Here is a 24,919-nt window from a genome sequence, read left to right as displayed (position 1 = left end):
AAAATGGGCTCTATGCTGGTTTTTGTTTTGGGGTGCTGCTGGGAGGAGAATTGTATGCATTTGACATTTGCCTGTTGCCAGCGGCGCCGTTTTGGGGAGGCAAATGGGACGGTCGCCCCATGCCCCGCTCTCAAGGGGCCCAGCGGTTCAGCCCCGTTGTCATCTTTATGACATACATGTATTGCTAGCTGTGTTAAACAAGTAGTGACAAAAAACTTGACTTTCAGAAAACACTTCTATGTTCTAATTAAGCAATTATTGAACCCATGTCTTCACGTTAAACCCGACAATAATAACAAGGAGTTTATTAAGTTATCCTCACCAAATTATTTCGCTTTAAGAAAAATAATTCTCACATTTCCGCTGTTCCTCTGCTGACAGATGACTTGCCTAATTCTTGGAGTTTGGCATTTATATTTTGTGTCAGTTTATAACCTTGTGTCTTGAATAGTAGAGGCATGCTTGTGTTTATGTATGCTACACCAGTGCATATTTTGTGACATTGTTATTGTTGCTGTTATACTATTTTTCCAGATTCCTTTGGATTATGTTGTGGTTCACCATGCTGATACAGTGGATTATCAGCGGGAGTGAGTAGACTAGGATAACAGTGCAGAAAATGCGCTGGATTCTGTTTGTCTTTATCACATATCATCTTGCTTCTGTGGCTGTATTGCCTTTCAGTGGCTTTGGTGCACCCAGTTCTGCAAACCGAAGAGGTAATTTCTTACTCCGCTGTAACTGAGGAGCAAACACTGTTGTTAAACACATGCTGCTTGATTTCTCCCCTTATATTATTATCTTAATTTAATTGCAGAGCTTCAGATTTTGAAAGGGCAATGTTTTGAAAAGCCGCATGTGTCTATTTCATTTATAAATACACTTATGATGACTGTTTTCAGGAGAATTCAAATATTGGTCATTACTTTGCATTACATGTATCATTAAATTGTGTAAAATCAGTGTTCCTGAATTTTTAAAATTTTCTTAAGTGTCTTTGCCTCATAAATTCTTGAAGAGGAAGCAAGTCAAAATGCCCATCTTTAGTGATAGTGTCTGTACATGGCCCTTATAAGTTGATGAAACTTGTATTTATGTTGCGCATATTTGAAATATTTCAAGCATTTCACAGTCTAATTCATGTAGCAGAATACGCAAGATTTATGGTGAACAAGGATGTATTTTACTGAATTATCTGGAAAAATATGCAAAATTTCTATGGATCCAAAAGGCATTGTTCATTATAAATGCTTACAGATATTCTATCACGACAGCACAGGTAGAAAATATTCAGTACTTTTAAATAGCACCTTTTGATAAATGTTTCAAAGATTTAAAGGCACCTTATTGGTTTTCTAGAGACAAACGAAAGGCAGTCTATGACCATAATCATACCTGAGCATTTACTCTTCCCTTACCTGGTGTAAAGCTGTATGTCAAAACTGAACTGTTTGGGAGCTACAAGAGAAAAGGGTGGTGCAAGATTTGCCAGAATATTTTCCAGACTTCTTGCCTGGCATTGTTCCAACTCAGTCATCATGCTCATTGGAAACTTGTAGAGAGTTGCACACCTGATTTTATTTGTATCTTTTGCTTTTAATTAATTATAGGAATTGTAAACCACCAAATGTAAGCATAACTTATCTTCTCAATTTTTTCTAAAAAGATGTCCTGATTGTCCTAAATAGTCACTACCTGCATGTGGGTTGGCACTAGAAGTGCCCAGAGTGCAAAGACAAATGAAGACCTTAATTGAGCCTTGAAATGTAAATATTTACGAATATATAGCCTGTGCTCAGTCAAAGGTTGTGTTTAATTCGTTACATTATTACACTGATAACCCAGATGATGCATAATTTAACAATTGAAAACAAGTGGCTATTTAGTATACACACATTGATGGAGGAGTTCATTGCATTTACAAAGTGTCTACACACATGCTAAACACACAGAGTGGCATTTAGAGAGGGCAACATTGTAGTTTATTTTGAAAACTGCTTTATACATTCACTAAACATGGTGATTCCAAAAAAATCAGGGTTAGGTTTAAAAAGAAAAATCATTATTGGAACCATTTAATATCTTAATACTTTTGCCTTTCTCACTACCTCTGGGGGTACATTGTGTTACCCTCTTTGCAGTCCATGAAACCTCCCAGATAGGGCTCAAGCTGGTCATATGGTTCCCACGCTCATAACAGCTGTCCATTGCCTCCCTCCTTGGCCAGTTGTACTCTGTTGTGTGTGTTTATGTCCACGATCATGTCACAGAAACACAATAATAGCCCAAAACTTTAAAGATTGGAAAAAGAACTGCTAAATCATTCTTGCTAGCAGTAAAAGAAAATCCATAAATGAAACAATTATAAAAGCGAAGTATCTGTTAGCTGCCAAGAACCAAAACAGTGCTCATAAAGTTTTTTAGCTGTAGCCAACCACTTTTATTTCCAGGTATGTATGCATAAAGACTTATACAAAGATGTAGTTTGTGCCTAAATAGTGGTGATACCTGAAAGGGCCAATCCAAGGTTTGTCCAAAGCATCACCATATCTTCCTTCGTTTCTGACATTTTGTCTCAGAACAAGATCCCCAACCTTCAAGTCAAAGGTTTTTATCCCCTTTGAAGTCCACTGTTCATAGGCCTTCCTCTGCTTCTTGCTCGATTGTTCCTGGTTTTCCATGACCTGTGGAAAAACTATATTTGTCAGCTCATTTCTTTCAGAACAGTAGTTCACTTGCTCTTGGTTATATGGTACATCCAGAAACAATTTTTTCGTGAATAGTTGGGGTAGTGCCTCTTCCTCTTCCATTTCAGAGTCATCATTGTCTGCAGATATTGTGTCCAATTATGGTTCTTCATCATCTTCTGGCTCTTCCTTGCCACTGGGGATTAATACCACACCTGCGTCTTTGTCTGCTTCTTCCATCTGCGATAGACAGTTACATAGCTAACTCAAACTTGTTATCCAGCATGTTCCATTTCATGCACTACTGAAGTGTTGTTGTTAATTGCATAAATGGTTCATAAATAATGGTTAAGAGGAGTGATAATGAGCCAAATGTACAAAAAAAGGGAAGAGAAACTCACATTGAATATTTATATAGGTTGGCGCCCAAACATGAGAAAGAATGGTGAATATTTTGTTGATTTTTGTTTCTGACATCTAATGGTAAAAAGTATCAGCTTTTACTACTTTGTTAAGGAATAATAAATACTAATAGCGATGAGTTTTGAAGCAGTATAGAATGTTATGGATATTACATACACTTTGTTGAGAAACAAAAGCAATACAAAAAATGATGGTTGATCATTAAGCTTCCGTTTGCTCATTTAATGCCAAAAAAACTTGCGTAACACATCACGTCATTTTTCACTGATCCCCAGCAGTACAACCTGGTGATCTTTTCGACTGTTGCGTCTATGCCACTGTGTCCTCCTGCCACTTGACTGATGTGATATTTTTCTATAATGTCAGCCACCCTCTCAAGGCTTGTGATCACTTCTCTTTCTTTCCCAGTAATGGACACGGACATGAGGATCCCATCTTTAGAGATAAGGATACATTTTGATGGGTTTATGTGAAACATAATCTCTAAACATAATGCTTCTCTTCTTAGGCACCACACCACACACAAAAATTGCATGTCCATTTACTCATAAGGACCATGCTCTTCGAGCTTGAGACAATATCTTTGAATTTACTGCAAAAAAACTAAATTTAAATATTTACCTTTTATTTTGTGACGTTTGGACTGAACACGTACCCTCTTTTTGTCAGATACATTCATACCTTCCCAGTATTTCTTTGTGTTCATGTATGTCCGTAGTTGCTCCATTGCAAGCCTGTGATTTTCCATTTCCTGGGCATCCATCTTTTAATATTGCTTAAAGAACACTTAAGAACTGTGACAATGATAAGTTTCCAACAGATGTGTTGTCCGCAACACAAAATTACAAAGCAGGGCTTCTGCTTACGCAAAAAATTGCGTACAGTACGCATTAAAAGTTCGGAGGACCCCTTCAATTTTCGTCAATGGGGTCCCCTTCAAATTTGGGCGAAGAACAGGGACCCCTTAAAAATCTGAAGAAGGGGTCCCTGGGACCCCAAAGAATTTAGCCTTAGCAGAAGCCCTGCAAAGTACCACCTAAGAAATGTGACACTAAATTTACAGAATTAGAGCTACTACAATAATGCAAACTTAGCCACAAAAGTAACAAAATTTAATAACAATTATGATGCAAAATTATATAAGCTGACCCTGTGAGCAACAAAAGCTATGGATGATACACTGCATTCCCAAAATAATTGACTAAATGGTAAGAAATGTGACACTTGAATTCTTAGCTACAACAAGGCAACAAAACTAGACACAAATGAACAAGATTAAAGATAATTTACTTGCGATCGACAAAATGAACGTTCAATGTATCTTACCTGTGGCTATCCTTGTGGCTATCAAGTTTCAATTTCGAAACTATAAACCAGAACTAAGGTAAAAAAATCTATAAAGAAAACACAGGTAAGCACAAAAACAACTATATCTGCAGACGACAGTTGTTGCGGATAATTCACTTGCGATTATAACTAGCTGTAGACGACAGTTTACAGATGACAGTGTTACAGATTATTCATTTGATCAGCGAAGAGAACATTGAGACATCAGTTCACCCGGGATTTGCAATGATCAAACAGAATGTTGAGATGGGCGAGATGAAAGAAATATGTGTAGGTTGGTTGGTTTGTTCATCTCTTGTTTTTAATAGACGGTCATCCTTCAGTATCTCGTCGTTTGTGTCAGGTCTAGCTGTATCTTGTTTTCCGCCCGCTGAAAAGTTGTTTCTGCTCCACAGAGGGCCTGACTAACGAGCCCATCATTGAAGCCCCTAAGAATCAAACTGTGGCCGTCGGTGACACGGCAGTTTTCACATGCAAGAAAAACCTCAGTGACTCTCATCCTAAAGTGCTATATGGGTCAAGCACTACCAGGTCAATGGTTCCTACAAGTCGCCCACTGGCGTTCTCTACCTCAGAAAAATACAGGTAAGCATTTGTCGCAGATTGTTGGCCCTTTGTTCGTTTGGAGCCTTTCTGGTAATAGTTTGGAAACTGAAAGCAAGAAAGTTTTACTATTTTGCTTATTTAGTTATTTATTTTGGTGATAACTATGTGCTCCTTTCACCTGTGCTCAGGTTATAGGATGCAAGTTCTGATTGTTAAGAATGAAGACTTTCACTGTATATATTAAAAAAAAACAAGTTTGTGCCCAATATTTACAAGTCTCTTGTGTTTTATCGTCTCCAACAGGATGATCAGGTAATGCAACAACTACCTTGCTCTGGCAGAAGATGTTGTGGTCATGTTAGTGTTATGCAGTCTTGCCAAAAGTCTAGGATGTAGTGTCAGTGGTGCATTTACAGTTTGTTTCGTCGTTTTGTTAGTTTGGTGGTGAATGTTCACAGGTTGCTGCTCCTGTGAAAAATCACGTGCTCTAAAATTATTTAGTTAATTTTTTAAACATTAACTGAGTCTGATACTGAATGTTAAAGTACTGTAGCAGTTGTATATGGTCTTGACGTTCTGTGCGTAGGCTTGCTGTAGATATAGAAAATGTTTGCACTGTCACATTTGTAACACCTCCCCAGATTTGATATTGTCAATGAATATGAATTGTAACTGAATGCCTTGTTCGTTAACTTTATTTATTGATATATTTCAGTTTTAATTTGTTGCCATCAATGTCCTGTTTCAATTTGACACGTCAGGCACATCAGATTACTTTGCATGTTCAGTTTTTTTCCCCCTCAGACAATGGATGCTTAACAAAGCAAGTAACTTTAACATTAAGTTATGAAGAAATAAAACACTAACTTCACTTTAGGAGAGTGACTAAAGAAGATTTGATCTTTCGCATGAAATAAACTAGCTCCAGTTTTAAAAAAAATTGATACCCCAATCTTACCCGCACAGCCCTCACCCCCAGCCTTCCATTTCCAAGGCTCTTCATATAGCATGACAGGACTTCGCTATCATCCCCATAGACACGCATTTGTTCTTGGCATTCAGTTTCCACCTAGCCTTACATAAGGCGAAAATAACTGGTAAAATTGTTTAGAAGTATACATATAAACCCTTAGGTGTTAATGTCTGAGAAGACTAGGTTTTGACTTAGCACTCAGTACATAACTGGAGAGATCTCATGCCCACTTGCGGACCTAGTGACAATGTCTTCTCACATTACCACCAGTTGTTTTCACGAGCAAGGCTACAGCATTAAATGCAAGTTTCTGTTAGTATTCCCAGTTTTATTTCGGTTTTGTGAATAATTAACTCTGTTCCGACACACACACACAGAGCCAACGCATGCACCCACTAATGCATCAAGTGTTATTAGTCTCGGGTATTCACACGTCAGCAGCTACATCGTTTTCCTTGTGTGATTTTCTCCTGAGTGTGCATCATGCATGAGTGCTCATGCTGCATGAAGGAGAAGTCAAAGAGTGGGTGAGGGAAGCCGTGTAAAATTTGCAGGCAGATTTCTGGAAACATGTTTGTTGATGACACTAGATGTGCACTTTGTTCTGTAAAACAAACATTATGTCGTGTGGTGGAAAAGGAACAGAATAGCGATTTTAACAGTGATGCTTATGAATTACCGAAGAGTTGGCTATGTGAAAGGCAATCAGCATGGATATGCTTAATAGTACAACAACATGAAAAAAGATAGTCTTATTTTTCAAGTTGTACAGTATTCTGAAGAATTAATATCAATTCAATTCAAATTCAATTCAATTCTTTTAATCTCACTATGGAAAATTAAAAGACGTGGTAAACAACTGGCTGATAATAAACTTATAATAAAAACTTAAATCAATAACATCATCTACACAAACAACCTCAGTCCTGTAAATACCCGACTAAATCGAAAACAACCTAAAACTATATTCCCAAAACAACACCCACACCTCATACAACTCACAAATCCTCCCAACACTGTGAGGGTCCAGTAATACAACAGCTGGTATAAAAATCGAGACCGGGCCAGTGGAAGCTCTGGTAAATCAGTCTCTTGGACGGAAGAAGGTTATAGTACTGAGCTAAAACTGTGACATCTTTCACAATCACTCTTCGCTTTCCGTACTACTTCGCCTCGCATACAACTCAACTCAGACACTCCTGCTTCTCCCCAATCACCATTCCCACCACACTCACATCTATCTAACATATTCCTTACTAGCTTCTCAATCCTCCATACAACATAAAAATCCAAATGGTAGCACAGACTCAAGAAACATCTATAAAAGCACTTAAAACCTTTTTGTTGACATCCAGGGAACGAGTTTTTTTGTAGACAGTAACAATCTAGATTGGACATTTCTTTATGAATAACCTTCAGTATTGGTGTAAAAGTGAGTTTGTCGTCACATCACAGTTCCTAAATATTTGTCTGTTCACCCACGTTCAACCTTGGACCATCAATGTATAGGTCAGGGATAACAGTGCTCTTGCGTCTGAATCAAATCACCAGCTCTTTTGTTTTCTTTACATTTAGATCAAGATAGTTTTCTTTGCACCATTTATGAAATTTATCTACTGCATCAACATAGGCAGGGTGTGAGTTGGAGAGGTCTAGGAGAGCAGTATCATCAGAGTATTTAATCAAGAGAGACGAAATGTGCTTACGAAATAAAATTATAGCTGTAACTTTTAGGATTTTTTTAGTTCTTGAAATTATGGTTATACAAAGTTATATGTTTTGTTCATTTTTGGGGTTGGAATTATTCTTCTGAAAGTAATCTGTCATTGTCTGCTTTATAGCTTTACGGGAAATCATTCTTTCAGTATACGTTTTACATCTCCGTTTTTGTTCTTGCATTTTTATATTTATTTATTGTTTACCATGACAGCTGTATAACTATCACATGCAGTTTCAACATGAAGGTAGGGAAGAAGTGTGTGTGTAGACTCTTATCTCCACATCTTCAAGAGCACACACTGTACACATCATAGATCCCTAGATTACCTAGAAGCGTACTCTTTTTCTTGCAATGTTCCTGCTCCTTGTGTTGGTCAGAATTTCTCATCGTCGTCGGCTGTAGCTATCAGTTATGCCAAGTTTACTTTCTGGGTGGCACTCGTTGCCGCGGAATCACCAGAAATAATGCTTCATTGTTGGTAGTTTGGAATGTGTCATTTGTCATTAGCAGGGAGCGTCGCCTATGGGCAGTCTAAATCCCTGTAGTCAAAACTGCAGTCACCAGGAGGCGGGCTCTCACACATTGCTGTTTCTTTCTCCCTCCCTTCCTTCCTCCCATATCACACACAAGCGCAAGTTTACGTGCAAACATAATCTTTTTTTTTTTTGTGCAATATTATCATTAAAACAGTTTTAAATGCGAGTTGTGGGGTTTGGGTTTTTTTTTGGTTGTTGTTGTTATGTGAAGTGAATGAAGTGAAACAGTTAAATCATCCCTTCCCCCCTACCTTCAGTATCCTCATAGTCTTGCATTGATACAGGCATTATTGTAATCAGAGAAATACATTTTTACTGTGTGTGAAGCTGTGCGCCAGCAACTTAAATAATTAGTACGTAGATCATGTTCTCACATGGCGGTGCTCTGTGGTTCTGCAGAGTGCAGGAGTCGACCCAGAGGAGTTGATGATAAGAAATGTGACTATGGAGGACGCTGGCCTCTACACCTGTTTAGAGTTTTCAGGTCCTGGCACCCTGAAGGCCAGCGCGTGGCTGACCGTGGTGAAAGACACAGGTAAGATCCTCGCTTAATCTCGGATGTTTTGGTGCGGGCATTTTACTTTAACACTTTTCATCAAATGTAGCGTTACGTTGTATCATTATCATCAGATAAAAATCAGAGTTCACCGTGCATGTGCACATTTTATGAATAATCGACTGGAGCTGCAGTAAAAGGCGGAAATATGCCTAGTTTTGTTTGATAAAAATCGAAAAGCTAACGGCCGTAAACGAAGGAAACGGGCTTAGGGAGAGATTTCTTCAGGTGAGTAGCTGCGTGCAGTGGACTAGACAGCATAGGCAAAGTGCGTCCTTTAGACTGCACGCTATAATAAGTGAATAATACTACTGTCCGGCGAAGCCCATAAGTAAAATTCCGTATGCTAAATAAATAAAGAGCGTTAGGGTGTGGGTAGAAACGGTGATTGTTGGTAGTAAGCTAACAGTCAATCGTCTACTGAAGCGGAAAGGATTTACACCTAATCGCCAGGCTTTTAATCTGTATTGTTTAATGGAAAAAAACGCACTCAGAGATGAAGCATTTTTAACGGCTTTACAAATATCTTCATCTCGCTCTTTGAATTTATGTTGAATGTTTGTGACGCAAAGCAACGTATAGCCATGTTGATGACGGCTGTGACTTGGTTACTTAGAGATGTTGCTTCCTGGCACAGGGCTGTCTTCACACAACGCTTCCCTGGGAAACGCCGGAGGTTTTAGCTATGAGGACCCGCGTTTCATTGGCATCGTGGCAGCCGTCTCCACCGTGGCCGTCATCTGCTTAGGGGTCGCCATCGGCTGCTGGAATCGTCGGCGTCGTCAGCGCATGCTTCAGCCGCAGAAGCCCCTAAAGCGGGTCATTATCATTGATCCGGTGAGTGCAATTCACCATTCTTTATCCAGCGCGGTACTCCGGTTTTGGAAGACTTCTATGCGAGTGTTGTGCTCATTAGGCAAGTCAGTTGTCTGACATCTCCTTTACAAGGCAGGCGTAGGAAACAGACACAACTGCTTCATTGTAGCCAAGAGTAACATGATACACTGCTAGCAGTCGCCATTAAATGAAACATTCATAACACAGTTGTAGGTCGTCTAACACGAGGGGAGGAGGGGTTAATAAAAAGTCAGTGGCATTGTTCAGTTCACAGAGCACTTTCTGTAACTGAGAATGTGCACTGTCTGTGAATGTGCACTGTCTGTGAATGTCCACTCTCAGTTATAACTTTAATTAAGGAAGGGGAAAAAATCACCAAGCAGTGTGTTGAAATGTTAGCTTGTTGGAAAGAAATTGACATGTATTCAGTAAGTGGTGCAGTGTACCAAGCCTGTCACGTCCTTTTGAGAGTGGTGCAGTGTACCAAGCCTGTCATGGTCCTGTGAGAGTGGTGCAGTGTATCAAGCCTGTCACGTCCTTGTGAGAGTGGTGCAGTGTACCAAGCCTGTCACGTCCTTGTGAGAGTGGTGCAGTGCACCAAGCCTGTTTCTGAAAGGCGTCACGTCCTTGTCAGAGCGAACATGTCATTTCTTGCTTAAAAGTTATGTCGTCATAGCATGATGTTATTACAAACGCCTTCGCATGCGTTTATTTATTCTTTTCAACGGCTTGTACAGTTTCTGGCACGTGGTCGAGTTTTCTCTTAGACGCACTTAGCAATGGTGTGCATCACTGTAAGGCTCACAGCGTTCTTCGTTGTCACGGACCAGTCTATAAAGGCCTATTTAGGAACAGGGGGTTGTTGCCCCTGTCTTTTGTTTTTTCAAAGATTATTGCCCTTACCTTACATTTATGAGTGTGTTGGTTGCGTCTTGGTTTCGCGTCAGAACCCGACATCATTTTATGACGCAATTTGAGAGGGACGTAGGGTGAAAATAATTTGGAAGAAAGCAGACGGCTGTGAGCAGGGAAGAGAGGCGGACTGAAAGTGTGTGTGGTGTTCGCTTTGGATATTGTGTGTGTGTCGATCCCTGCGGATTTATGAGTGGTGCTCCCTTTGGATCATGTGTTGATCCCCAGGAGTATATTTGTGGTGCCAGCTTTGGGTCATGTGTTGATTCCAGCAAATTTATTCTGAGTCGTCGATTAGGTGTCTGCCGAGTCAGCACCTAAGCTGAGGAACGTGTATGTGGTTTCCTCTAATCGTTTGTGTGTGTGGATATCAGTCAAGTGTGGGCAAGACTGCACCACTGTTGGACAAGGGGCAGAGAGGATTTTACCTAGATGTAATTTTGGGTGTGAGTAACTAAGACTCTAACAAATTATTCCAAAAACATACGACAGTTGGAAGTATATTGAAATGGACATGTGTATGTCGTCTTGGTGACATTAAGAGAACTGTTGGAGCAGCCTGTGTGCTGTAGTAGTTTCGGTATTGAATAATATTTGACGTATATCTTATAATTTAGAACAGACATGAGTGATCTTGGGCGGTATGGTTTAAATTGATTTGCTTGAAAGTCTTGTATTACAATTAATGTTGATTGATTTAAAGTTTTATTTGATTCCCACGACACATCTTTGTGATATATGATTGAAAGAACATGCAAGGGGACGCGTGCGTGTAGTGAGTGGAAGTGAGAATTAAACCACCGTTCCCTGACATTCATGAAGAGTTCAGGTCGTTCATATAAACATTTGCTTGATATAACTTTTTAGTTGGCAGTTTATGAACTTTTTTTTCAAAGTTTTGAATCGTAGCAATAACTGGTACATTCTTAATTATGTCAGCATGTAAAAACCGCAGCACGTTACCATATCATAGCGGAAACAGATTTGTACAAAATTGTACAGAAAAATATTTTTTTCAAGTTTACATAATAGCTTTTGTAATTATTTTTATTTTTGTGGTGAATGAATGTCAACGTACTCATACAAGATTTATGATTATTTTATATATTCATTTATTTAAATTTTGGATGACTCGTGTAAAAGGCGTTTGTCCAACAAGTCTAAATAAGAACCTCAGTGACAGGAGCGAACATTCCAAAAGTTCTGTCTCTTTATGCCATGTATTACTCCAAAAAGGACCCACATGCCATACAGCCTTTGGTCGTCCCACAAGAGAGAATCGACTATAGACCGGGAGGACATCGCCTGTCTTCCAAGTTCACTGATGTTTCCAAGTACCAGTTGCCTTTGGACACCAAGTGGGAGTTCCCCCGCGAAAGGTGAGCTCTCCTTTCAGCAGAGAGCTCAGTGATCATACCTTAGATATGAGATACTATTGTGACGAGAATATCCAAGATCCAATCAAAAGGTCGTCTTCATTTGTTCGGTTGTTCAGTGTTGAAAGTTTTGAGACTAACGAAAGACATTTAGGGTTCTCATCTCACTCTCCCTCCCTCCTCCAACACTTAATTTTAATTTGCCAGCTAGTTCGTTTTCGCACTGTGTGTTTGTCTTCTATTTGCAGGCTGGTTCTAGGAGATCGCCTAGGCGAAGGCCAGTTTGGTCTTGTAGTCAAGGCCCAAGCATTTGGCATCTTTAAGGACAATAACTCTGTCACGGTCGCAGTCAAGATGTCGAAGGAGGGTTCAACTGACCGTGAAATGATAGATCTCATTCGGGAAATGGAGATGATGAAGTTCATAGGCCAGCACAAAAACATCATCAACTTACTGGGCTGCTGTACTCAGAGCGGTAAAATAGCTTGCCACTAAATGTGTGTGTGTATGGAGAGAGAGAGACCGGGGTGGGGATGCTGAACTCTACGGTGTTACTTCATCGCGTGACAGTGGAATGGGTTGCGGGAGCGAGGAGACATTTTGTGCCTTGAATTAACACACATGCCTAGTACTACCAGCAAGTATGTTCATTTTAAAGTTTTCGTAAGTGGAAATTTTTCACGCATTTATTCTCTTGAGATCGAAGAAAGAGCACTGTTGAGAATGTTCTTAACGCCTCGGCGCGGAGCAAATTATCTGGAAGGTCTGTTTGACTTGTTATGATGTTTGCCTAACAGGTCCTTTGTATGTCATCGTGGAGTTCGCGCCAAACGGGAACTTGCGAGACTACCTGAGGAGTCACCGGCTTGTGGGCTCCAGCTTCGCCTGTGTTTCGGAGTACAAGCGGCCGACCGTGGCAATGGTCCCTAACAACTCGGGAACGTCAGTCGCCGAGACCAAAGAGCAGAAGGCGGTGACACCCAAGGACCTCATCTCCTTTGCCTACCAGGTGGCTCTCGGCATGGAGTATCTGGCTTCCAGACAGGTGCGTGCACTTTACTCTTGTTGGTTTGGAGGAATATCCCCGCACCTGCGGCATTTAACTGGCTAAATAAACACACTACGTTTGCAGCAGCCAGCTGCTTTCGTGCAAATAAAACTTGGATAGGTAGATGGCGCCGCGTGTGTGTCACTTGTGTGCCTTTTCAAGTAATCAAGACGTGCTGTAGAGAAGCGGAGCGTGCAGGCCATGGAGGTGTTGGGTGGGGAGCGATGATGCGATCTACCGTTACGGTTCGGTTGTAAAATTAAAATCCTCACTTATTCTAAAAAGAGAGAGAAAGTACCCAGCTTTTAAATTGTAAATCTACGACAGTAAAGTTTTAAGTTCACAGCCACATAGACGTGGTGAGAGTGAAACTGCAGGTAGGAACGAGCACGGCCACTACACGCGGCGCTCAGTTACCCAGGCTGGGTGGCACCATGTGGTCTTTCTGAACTCTTTCATTTGCCATCACGCCGCAGGTAGTGCGCATCAGGCAGCCATGTTTGCTGACATTTCCACCGAGTGATGGCATGCATGTTATGTTTCTATCACACAAAGGCTAATTGGTCGAGCTGTCAGGGCTCGCCAGTTCTTTCGCGTTTTATAGGTGTAAAGAACATAGATGTTGAGGGCGGTCGTGTCGGGTAGAGAGTTTCAGCTATCATCATCGCTATTGTCCTGCATATGTGCTCAAGTTCCGTGGGTAGTACGCGGCTGGAAACACCATTTCTCAGCCATGATTTATTTAGCTACACGCTATTCATAAAGTATAGCTACTGCTATCACGCAATAGCGCAGAACAAAGGTCTGTATGTGATGAGTTGACTAAGAGGAATTTCCTGTCGAATGTGCCATTATTGGATGTGACGTCTTCCGCCTAGGGCAACCTAGCAACGGTGTTTTCTTGCGACCATGGTCAGGAGATGCTTTTGTTTGTGCCGTACAGTGGCCAGTACCGTCTGTTTATGAAAAATCAACGATAAAAATGCAATAAAATCTTCCCCGCAAGCAAGCGCCTGAACATGCATTTCTGACCCAGACACGTCTTTCCTGCATAGGGTGAAAAAGGAGAATTTAACTTGCCTTTGAAACCAGAGTTGTGTAAAAGAGATACGACTGTCATCCAGCTGATGACGGGAATATACGCATTTTTTGCACATGTTATAGACTTGAATTTCTCCTCAGATTCAAAAGTTTCACCATAACGCAGTATTTATCTAGAAACAGAATAAAGAGACCCCCCCCTTCCCTCTCCAGTACTCCAACCTTTCCCTCCTAGTATGTTACAAAGGTAATAAGTTTCACTTTAGGCAGACCGAATAAATATAAATATAGAAGCAGTTTGCCTTGCCTTTGGCCTTCTAGCGGAGGTTTTAAGATCGCTTGGGACTGTCACACGGTTGTTTACCGTGTTCGGTGTTGAACGCATATCCGCAAAAGGTTGAAAATGGAGCTTGTGTGTGTCGTGCACTGGAGAATGTTGCGTTACTAATTGCTAGGTACAGGGTGCAAAAAACAGAAGACGATGGGTAGTCACAGCAAGTACTTTAACAGGGAGGTCAGAGGTCACTTTCGCTGCGTGATTGAAAAGCAAACGAAAACGGAACTCGCAGTGGGTGTGACCAACGTGCTTCGCATACAGTCGTACAGGGAGGAGACGGAGGTTGGAAGTGGAAAGTTAAAAATAAATTTTCCAGTTTATTTTCTTTCCCGCCAAACGCTTTATTTTTTTTTTAACCTTTACATACTCGGATGTGTACAATAGTTTTGTGCAGCAGAAAACGGCGGATTGCAGCGGGCACTTTTTCCTTTTTTTCTTTTTAAAGAGAGAGAGATTAGCTTCCAGGACGATGTGACGTGTAAGGCTATTCTTCATTGCGTGCTTGTCCTGCAGCACGTGAGTTTGGCAAGAGGGACTAACTGCGCGCTTCTTCCATGTTTCTAGCCTTGTCCGGCACTCGTTATACGGCTCTTGTGCCCGTGCCCTTTCCATAATGCCTCGCGTCACATTCACACGCAGAAAACAATGCTGCAACTGCTCCCGAAAAAATTGCTTCCACTACTGGACAATGTCGTGGTGACGAACGACTATGTCAACTGAGTTTAGAATGAATCGCGGCGAGCATCGGTGTTACTTTAGCAACAACTTCGAGTTTTTGCGGGATTCGATTAAAAATGCATGACAGACACAAGTCCTTAAAATATTGTTAACAGGCAACGGGAGGGACAACACAACAATATTTCATATCGTTCACTTTTTAAGGGAGGTATTCTGTTAATAGGCTTGATGTATTTTACTGTGGCATCATTTTCAACAGTTTATTTGGATAATATGTAGTAAACAGCATATCACATTATGATTTATCGTGTAGCATAGCTTACCAGGTATCGCACTATATTATGTTAAATGGTACTTTATGGTCAGTGATGACTCTAAAACAGGCTAATGATACTCTCTGCCAGTGGAGTTACATCGTTGTAAGTCTGTTGTGGATTCGTTTGCCACTGTTGTCGGCAATCCGTTAGACCTATTGCATATCTATGTGCTTTGCAGTGCATCCACCAAGACCTGGCGGCCAGGAACGTCTTGGTGGCGGAGGAATACGTCCTCAAAATCGCTGGAAACGGCCTCACGCGCAATCCTCAGCACTCGGAGTACTGGAAGAAGAAGACAAGTGTGAGTGCCCTTCAGCATTCTTGCACGTACATATACATACACACCTGCTTTCTCCATCGCTTGCTGAGACTCTTGTTCCATGATGGCATTTATATGTTGGGTGAATGGGTTTAGGTGCATGTTTAGGCAAAAGGGATTTGTGAGTGGAATAGTTGTGCTACAGACGGCGCATTACTTTTGGTTTTGGCGCACAAACGTTGCAAAATACTCAGGTTTCCTCTAATTTCCAATAGTCATCATCTATCGTCATCAGTATCAGTCATTGTTGTTTCTTTCCCCTTCCACATGAGGTGTTCTGCAGACTGGTTAGTAAACCACTTTGTGCATAATAACTACTGCCACATCTCTTTCAGCGTCCACTGCCAATCAAATGGATGGCACCGGAAACATTATTCCATTGGAAGTACACTTGGAAAAGTGACGTGTGAGTCTCGTGACACCTTTTCTCTCCTTCAGATCGGTCTACTGAAATAAATAAATAACTGTTTATTACTGTGTTAAGATTACCACGCAGAAATAATCTTTCAAAATTGTTCTTCCAGCAGGAGTATTGCTAGAAGCAGAGTTTATTAGCCTTCGTGATAGTTCACGTTCACTGAAGGTGTGAGTGATGAACTGTGTGAATGTTGTTAATGGACGAAACTTAACTTCATCGCATCTACATCACAGGTGGTCGTACGGGGTGCTGCTGTGGGAGATCTTCGCGCTAGGTGGGAATCCTTACCCGTCAGTACCCGAGGAAGATCTGTTCGACCTTCTGATGTGCGGTCACCGAATGAGCAAGCCACCCTACTCTACCCCTGAAATGTGAGTGCGTACGTGCATGTGTGTAGTTTCTAAGGATCAACGTAGCTAAGGATCAACCCAAGTCATTTTGTTAAACTTCACTTAATTGTTTAGCTCATAACCAGATGGAGAAGTGGATTGTCATAATCTAAATCTCAGCTCCCAGTTGAGTGTTGTCATTCACAGGGATGTAGCCGGCTACAAATTTTGTAGCTTGTAGCTTAGCCGGCTACAAATTAAAAAAAGTAGCTTGTAGCCGTAGCTACATTTTAGAAAGTAGCTGTAGCTTGGCTACATGTTGGCTACTTTCACGACTGTAGCACTCTAGTAGTGTACAAAGTATAATGTCTTTGGGTTGTAGATTTGCATCTATATTCCAGAATGTTCAGCACGGCAGCAATGTAAAAGATAGAATGTCTTGTGCGAGGGAGGAAATGATGTTCAACAATGTAGCAATGTTCAAAGTAAAAATGTCTTGTCTTTGCGCGAGGGAGGAAATGATGTTCAACAATGTAGCGATGTTCAAAAATGTCTTTATTGCGACGAAATAGAATGTCTGTGCTAGAATGTTCGAGGGGAGGGAGAATAAATAGCAGGGCTGACAGTGGTGTGGGACCTCTTTGTGAATTGGAGAGAGAGAGAAGTTAGGCCAGCTGCTGAGAAAAAGATACTGAATTAAAGAAAACTTCAGTGTGGAATTCAATCTGTGTTATTTCTGGTACGACAGCCCACTCTACGTAGCCATTTGACGTGTTGGTTTCACGACCATTCGTCGACAGCGTGTCAGCAAGACGACGACAGCCACTGCTGTCACTGCTCGGTGTCTTGACAGCCAGACACCACGTGTCTCGCACGCTCAGTAACCGGAAGTACCGGGTCGTCCACGTGGCGGGAGCGATTTGAAAAACGAAGATGGACGTAACCATCAATTTCCAGCCTTATTTGAAATTTTTTACATTTTGCGAAGCCACAAAATGTGGGTATAGTTTCAAATGCAAGAATTGTTCAGAGATAGTTCAGTCTTGCAGGACTTATCATGACAAAAGCTGCGAACTAGGGCGACAGACAGCAACTTCGAGGCCAAAGTTCTGGTCAAATTCAATTCCATGAAGGACTAAAAGAATGTAGATTTGTTTTAAGGTTACCGGTACACTCCAAAAATTAAAATCCATATTTTAAATATCTTTAAGGGTTTTTAAATATAGAGTAACAAAATAACATAAATATAGCACTTTAAAACTGTTTTTGAGTACCTAAAGTGAAAATTGTGACTTTAATCAACGATTTTGTTTCAAAACGTACAAGCATTTAAAAAACAAATTTACACAATACCATAAGTCATATACCAAAGGTTTTGGATTTTTTGTAAACTAGAGGCACTGATAAGAAAACTGATGCATAAGGCGTTTTGATATCTCAAGATTTCTAGGATATAAAAAATCAGTGAAAATGTGTGAATGTGGCAATTAAATATTTAGAAAATATTTAGAAAAATGTTAATTTTATCAAAAGTAATGTTTATACCATATTCTCAAATGCATCACTTTGTAGCTTATGCATTTCTAAACAAAACTGCAAAATTGTACTGCTGTAGCACAAGCCAATCTTGAGAAATATGTTTTTATAGTTTATGACTGGATGTCAAAAACGACAAACAGAGAAATTCAAGCTTAAAGATTTAAAATAAATATATCTTGTATCAGATCATTTTTGAAAAATATATTTCAGTGTTTATATGCTACATTTGACATCCTACTATATAATTAAAGTCTATTCTAGTATGCCAGGACTATACTTTTCACCCTATCAGCTTTTGGAAACAGTTTGTGTTCCTTTCTTTGTTTTCAGTGTCAGTGTTAGAAAAAAAATGCCTTATGATCTGCTTGCCTAAATTAGATTAAGCAGTGTTTTACTTATATTCCATGCAAACTCATTTATTTCAATGGTCTGTTGTTCATTGTCACAGTATTGATAAGAGGTTGACATTTTTCATCACCACATAACCTAACTTATTGAAAATTCCACCAGGTACCTGATACTTAAACATCTATTTAGTTTTCATTTCTAAGTAATAGGGAACAAATAGTTATAGAAAACAAATGTTTATCGGAAAACTTATATAATTTCTTTTGTCACTAAAACAGGATGAGGAAAAAGATCCAGAAATGTTTAATATAATCGTAAAATACGTGTACTTATTGTGTGAAAAAGGCCGGGGGAGGAAGGGGGCAAGGAATGAATGAAAGCATTTATGGATTCACTAAATAAAATTGTCGGTATATCGCAGTTCTCCCTTTCATTATTATAATAAAAACTTTGTAAAGCAAGTAAAAGTGTTTTGTGTGTATGTTTGATGTTTGTGTATGTTGCTACAGCCAGCTGGCTACAGCTAACTTGTTATAACATCACGCTTTTAAAAGTAGCCAAAAGAAGCTGGCTACATTTTAAAAGTAGCCCAAAGTAGCTGGCTACATTTTGGAAAATTGTAGCTGTAGTGTAGCTGGCTACATTTTGAAAAAAAAGTAGCTGTAGCCTAGCCGGCTACAAATTAAAAGTAGCTTGCCCATCCCTGGTTATCCGAAATTTTGTTCGCTATCCGAGACAAACTTTTAACGAAATTTTTGTTCGTTAACCGAAATATTCGCTATCAGAGGCGTTCGCTAACCGAGGTTCCACTGTATCTAGAAACTAGTAGTCTTAGAGACACACATAATTTGGGAGTGGTAGTTTGGTCAGAAGTTGTCCGGGTCATTTTGACTTACCCCTGAGCCTTTAAAAACAAAATCAGCTAGACATGCAGATTTTTAATGCGGTCTACATCAAGACCCGAAGCAGCAGACCGGAAATAAAGCTGCCCCCAAAAAGCAGCCATTGCAAAATATTTTCTAAAATGTGTTCGCAAATGTTTTACGAGAAGTTCACATTTTTGTTGTTTTTAACCCAGATAAGGCGTCAAACTTGTTGAAAGCGCGCGAAAGCTGAGATGTGTTCATTTGCGCCTTTTGTTCACTGCGTTTATTGAATGGTTTGCCAAGTGCGCAATACCGGACTTGCTGCCCCAGCAGAAACTATACTTTATTTACACGTCTGCTTTGAGTTTAGGGAGTGGAATCTCTCCCCTTTTTAAACAGAAAAAGAAAATGAATTTATTGTTTTATTCTTTATATTTTCTGCTCGATCAGAATGTTGTTGTTGGTTTTTTTTCATATGATTGAAGAGGAATTGCGAAATGAATGATTTGTTAGGCTACAAGCAAAAATGGATTCTGAACAAAGAACAAAAATGTTTGATAGCACTTTGATGACTAAAATTTGTTCTGTTTTTTCTTCCTTCTTTCTCAATCTACGGATTCATCCCCGATATACCGTTTTCACAAAAAGCATATCCCCTCGTTTTGCAGTCCCAACGAAGAAAAACGGAACAATCTTTATTGGTGGTAATTTATTGTCTTTGTTGCCGAAGTGTTCATTGACTATAATATTTCTTATTGCATCGTGTATCTTTTTAGCAGTAAAATGAATGCTTTCACTCGAATGTTTTGAAACGTACCTTCTAGAACTTCGTGCATCACGCAAGCTTGCTTTTGTGTTACCAAGCAGCCTTTTTCGAGCACTGCCAATAATTCAGACCTATCTCAGAAGACCGCCAAACCGGAAATGTCGGTGATTTGGAGAAGGAAAAAAAAAAAAAACAAATTATGCCACAGAAGTCTCCGAACTTTCACAGAGCTTCGAGCAGTGCAACAGTCACCAACGAAATCAGAGCTAGGGGCGGAAAGAAGCCAAATAGTTTTTTTTTTCTTTTTTTTAAGTATTGTTGCGCTTGAGATGTCTGAATAATTCCTCGTGCTTGCTTCTTGTTCCAGCGCACAGTTGTCAGTTCTAGCCTGTAGCCCTTGGTAAGGCAAACATTTACCGAAAATTAAGCGTGTCTTTAGAAGCTGCCTAAATTGTGTTTGTTTTGGGGGGTTTATTTATTTATTTTGAAAGTTTGCCGGTAGCAGTCCTCCGCTCGCCCCCAGCAGAAATTGACATGATGACGTAGCCTATAAAGGAAGTGTTAATACCCGATTCTCGATAAGTTTGCTGATGAACCGACGTGACTAGAAGTCGAGAAAGCAGCTTCTGTTCCATTTTTTATTTTAACCCTAAAATACCCTTGTTAAGTGTTTGGTCCACGTTAAATTATGTGTGCGTAGCTAGGCACAAACAGAACAAAGTATTGATCACTTTAATTTAATGTTGATTACTCTTTATTTATTTATTTTTAGTTGTTTTTTTTGTCCACACCATGGATGCATTTTAAACTATTCGGGTGCTCTGGTATGTTTTTCTAAGACAGATTTGATTACATTTTGATCGTTTTATGTTTAGTTTTAACGCGCAATCTATACTGACTAGACTTCTGTCCGTGGCCGAGGAAGGCAAAGCCTTATGTGTCGTAGGATGCAACTCCCCGCCGAAGTGAAATGGTTTTTTTTTTCGTTGTGGCCTGCTTTCGTCAGTGTTTCTGGCGCTTTTTCGGTTTGATAATGATTAAGTTGGAACTGAGTTAGATTTTATCTCTGTCCTCCTTGCAGTGCCCCCTTTGTTGGTCGCATTGCGTGACTGTTTTAGTTCTGTACGTTAGACGTTTGGAAATCGAAAATAAAACAATCATTAGAAATAGAGTTTGTTTTATTGTATTGTATGGTTGGTTGGTGTGCATAGATGTGTGTGTAAGGGGTTAAAAGCAACCGGGACCGTGGAAGTTCCATTCAATCAATGATCTGCTACCAAAAATGGGTAAACAATGCAAATTAATCCTGTCCCACCCTCCAACAACCCGCTCCTCCAGTCAATACAATAAACGTTCAACAATGTATTGTTGCGGCCCTATGCTCCTCACAGGAGCAAGAAGGAATAAACTAAACAAACAATGTATCTAACCTTCCCCCCTACCCTGTAAGAAAAAAGCCCCATACGTTTCAATGAGGATCGGCTGTCCTGGGTTCAGATCTTGTCTCGGGCACGCTCTTCTTTTTCCTGTGTGTGGCATCTGTTCACATATTTGCCGTGATATAGCATGACTTGCTGGCTCGGCGTAAAATATCAATTCTCCATATTCCACAAGAAATTTTCAGATTTGACTTAAAGCTTACCTTCGACATGTCGCCAAGTTACCACTGGGATGCATATCCGTCTCTCAGAATCAAAGGTAGTTCAGTCTCACCCAGCCTTTGACATCCCCTTCCCCAGATCGTGAAAACTGTTTAAACTGATGGCAGTGTGTCTGCTGACCTGTTCTCCACTGCCGCCTGAAGCATTAGTCGACTGCGACTGGCTACCACACAACCTACTGGACTTGCACCAAATTTGTTTTCACCAATCTTAGCTAGCCCACTCTTCCTACCAGTCTGTTTATCTCTTTAAAAATAATTATATATGTATATAATCGTTCGTCGCCTACACCAGGGATGCACAACCTACGGCCCGCGGGCCATATCCGGCCCGCGACGCGGTGCCATCCGGCCCGCGAAACTTCTGCCCACAGTGCAGGAAATCGGCATGTTAGTAATAAAAGAAGACCTTAAAAAAACGAAAAAAAGGAAGAAGAAGTATTTATCCCCACGTCTCTCAATCTTTTTTTCGATGGACGAACATTTCGATTCAGTGCTCCGACTTGGTGTCTCTACGATGAGGCCGGACATTCAGAAGTTGGTTTCGGGAAAACAACTTCAAAGGTTCCCAGTCACTTAATCCCCAGACACTTCATCCCCGACACTTCATCCCCGACACTTCATCCCCTAGACTTTTAATCCCCAGACACTTCATCCCCAGACACTTAATCCCTAAACTAAATCCTTAACTATAAAAATTATGAAGTCAGCGAAAAATTTAATTGAAATTCAAATTCAAACCATGCTATTAACTTCAACGTCATTTGAACATCTACAACATTAGTTAAAGTTCATATAAGCTAGTAAATTTAATGTTCTTCAACAATATGATATGAAAATTGTTCTTGAGTGTTGGGGATGAAGTGTCGGGGATGAAGTGTCGGGGATGAAGTGTCTGGGGATTAAGTGACTGGACACCAACTTCAAATATCCCACTAATTACTACATTATTAGTGGTAGGTACAACTTGTTTCTAATAAAAAAATGGTATCTGCTCTATTTTTTTGTATTTTTGCGGTGAAGTGGCCCGCGACACGGCTGTCCGAAATGCATATGGCCCGCAGGCAGAAAAAGGTTGGACATCACTGGCCTACACTATCATAGTCGAAGAGTCTTTCGTTGAATCTTCACTTGAATTCTGCGCACAACTTCAAACATCACTTGTTAGCATACTCAGTCGACAGACAGAACTAGGATTTATCTCTATCTCCAGAAACACCTCCAATTCTCGTGTGTGCATCTTCATCCATTCCATCAAGTACAAGTGTGCAAGAAGTACAGTCCGAATATGATGAACAACTTTTGTTGTTATTACAGAGGGGAAGTAATGTTTCTTACTGGAGGAAGTCAAGACCCCAGCGCCATTACCCACCAACAGCAGTTTTATACTTATTTTATGGTATGTCCTCCCTATTAATTATCTTAAATAAAGAAAAGGACCCGTAACTTGAAAGTGCTGGCTATTATTTTATTTTTAGAAGTGTAATCAGCATTTTTTAATTATATATAAACACATTATTTTCTGTTATAACTTTTTTTATCAATTGTTGCACAGTGTTATCCGTGTCCATAATTTATTTTTTATTTATTTTTAAGATTATGTAATCTAAGAATATTTACTTGACAATTTTAATGACTAACTTTATTATTCCAAGCGAGCAGCTATACTCGGAAAGTCTGCTCATATACAAAAGCAAACAAAATTATAAACACAAATGCTAAGATGATAAGATAAAGATGACAAAATAATAAGAAACCTACTTATTGTACATTTACAGTTACTAACATTCTTAACATGGTAGTATTAAATACATCTGTTATTTGCTTAGTACTATTAAATATAATGTATGGAATCCCAGCGTGTATATACATATATAGCGCATGGTCGTTCACGGTTCTTAACCAAAATAATACAAACATAAAAGAGCCCCACTGCTCAACAAATATCCTCCTGTACCAAACCTTCCCAGTCGCCCTCAGCTGTTGCAACATATGGCCGTTAGGGTCCATTCAAGTCTTTGGTGCTCATCACTGTACACGTGGCTGTGATTATTTGTTTGCACAGGCTGTCAGTCTGCTGGTAGGGACTGAGACAGTCACATTAACACACCTCCCATGTTTGTTGTTACACGTTCATCGCACGTACATGAACAACATCTAACGAATACTACACAGCTCGAAACAAGGAAAACGCAAACTTCTCATTTTCTACATTGTTATTAATGGTGTTTGTATCAACAGTGAGAAATGTATTCAAGGTCTTGTTAAGTGAAGTTGCTGTGGCTTTTTAATCATCAGACAACGTCCACGGTCAGTACACCCAGGGGACAGTCGCCAACATAACTGTCAGTGACCAGACGATACTCAACAGGTCCAAGAGAACAACCTTCGGTCAAGAAGACCCGCTGTCCCTTGTCCTGACACCTGCACACCGCTCTGCTCGTCTTGCATGGACACGACACCACGTGACATGGACACGGCAACAGTGGGCCTCACTCCTCTTCACTCATGAATGTCGCTTTGCCAGACCTTGCCACAATTGCCCATTCCACGTCAGGAGATGACAGGGAGACGGTTAGCACAATCTAACTGTCGTGGAGTGTGATGATTAGGGTGGTGGATCCATCATGGTGTGCACTGGAATGGGGACGGCCTGCATCACTCCTATCTACATGGTACAAGGGAACCGGACAGGTGTGGCATACAGAGATACCAGTTTACAGACTCGGGTACTGTCAGCACTGCAGGCTGTTGGACCAGGCGTCGGTCTTAAGGACAAAAACGACAGACAGACAGGGTGAGGGTCGTCAATGATTTCCTGCATAGTCAACCTCATGGATAGTTATCTATGTTTCTAAAACAGACAAATGTTCATCGTTGTGAGCTGTATTGCCGTACCATTAGAACATGCATCAACATTTTCATTGGCAAATTTTTAAACATGCGCATATTATAAACTATCTGTGGATTGGCCGGCTCTGCTGTCCGTGGGTTCTTTGTATCGTTCATTACACAACTGGAATCTCAACATTTCCCGCCTCGCCATGATGCCAGACTCGAGAGTGGTGGATTGAGTCTGTAAAATGTACTGGAACCGTGAGCTGCTCAATGGTCATACCTCTTCAGTCTGATTGATTGATGTATTAGTCTTATGTACTTGTATTTATGTGGTCTCGTTTTCCTAGTTCTCTGCACTAGGGTATAATGTATGTCACTAGGAAAGGTACTGCGGCATTGTCAATATTCACCTGTTTAAAGGTACACGGTGAGTATGTGATATAACAAAGCATGTCTAGAATCATTTACAATTTTTCTCTAATAGAACACAACAATGATATTC

General features: G+C 40.3%; 2 protein-coding genes across 2 annotated transcripts; both read left to right on the top strand.

The window, feature by feature from the left end:
• Positions 1–537: 537 nt before the first annotated feature.
• Positions 538–8,752, top strand: LOC112576101. The gene is made up of 3 exons (XM_025258354.1): positions 538–719; positions 4,853–5,042; positions 8,632–8,752. Exons 1-3 carry the CDS (start codon positions 620–622, stop codon positions 8,657–8,659), a joined length of 318 nt encoding a protein of 105 aa, XP_025114139.1. The 5' UTR covers positions 538–619; the 3' UTR covers positions 8,660–8,752.
• Positions 8,753–9,527: 775 nt separating this feature from the next.
• Positions 9,528–16,446, top strand: LOC112576097 (fibroblast growth factor receptor 2-like). Its single transcript, XM_025258350.1, has 7 exons — positions 9,528–9,625; positions 11,774–11,916; positions 12,162–12,388; positions 12,711–12,958; positions 15,513–15,635; positions 15,989–16,059; positions 16,305–16,446. Exons 1-7 carry the CDS (start codon positions 9,578–9,580, stop codon positions 16,444–16,446), a joined length of 1,002 nt encoding a protein of 333 aa, XP_025114135.1. The 5' UTR covers positions 9,528–9,577.
• Positions 16,447–24,919: the final 8,473 nt, after the last annotated feature.

Source organism: Pomacea canaliculata, linkage group LG11 (assembly GCF_003073045.1).
Source record: "Pomacea canaliculata isolate SZHN2017 linkage group LG11, ASM307304v1, whole genome shotgun sequence".
In the NCBI taxonomy this organism is placed as follows: Eukaryota; Metazoa; Mollusca; class Gastropoda; order Architaenioglossa; family Ampullariidae; genus Pomacea; species Pomacea canaliculata.
The sequence above is the reverse complement of the archived record's forward strand: the minus strand, read 5'-3'. Positions and strand labels throughout refer to the sequence as shown.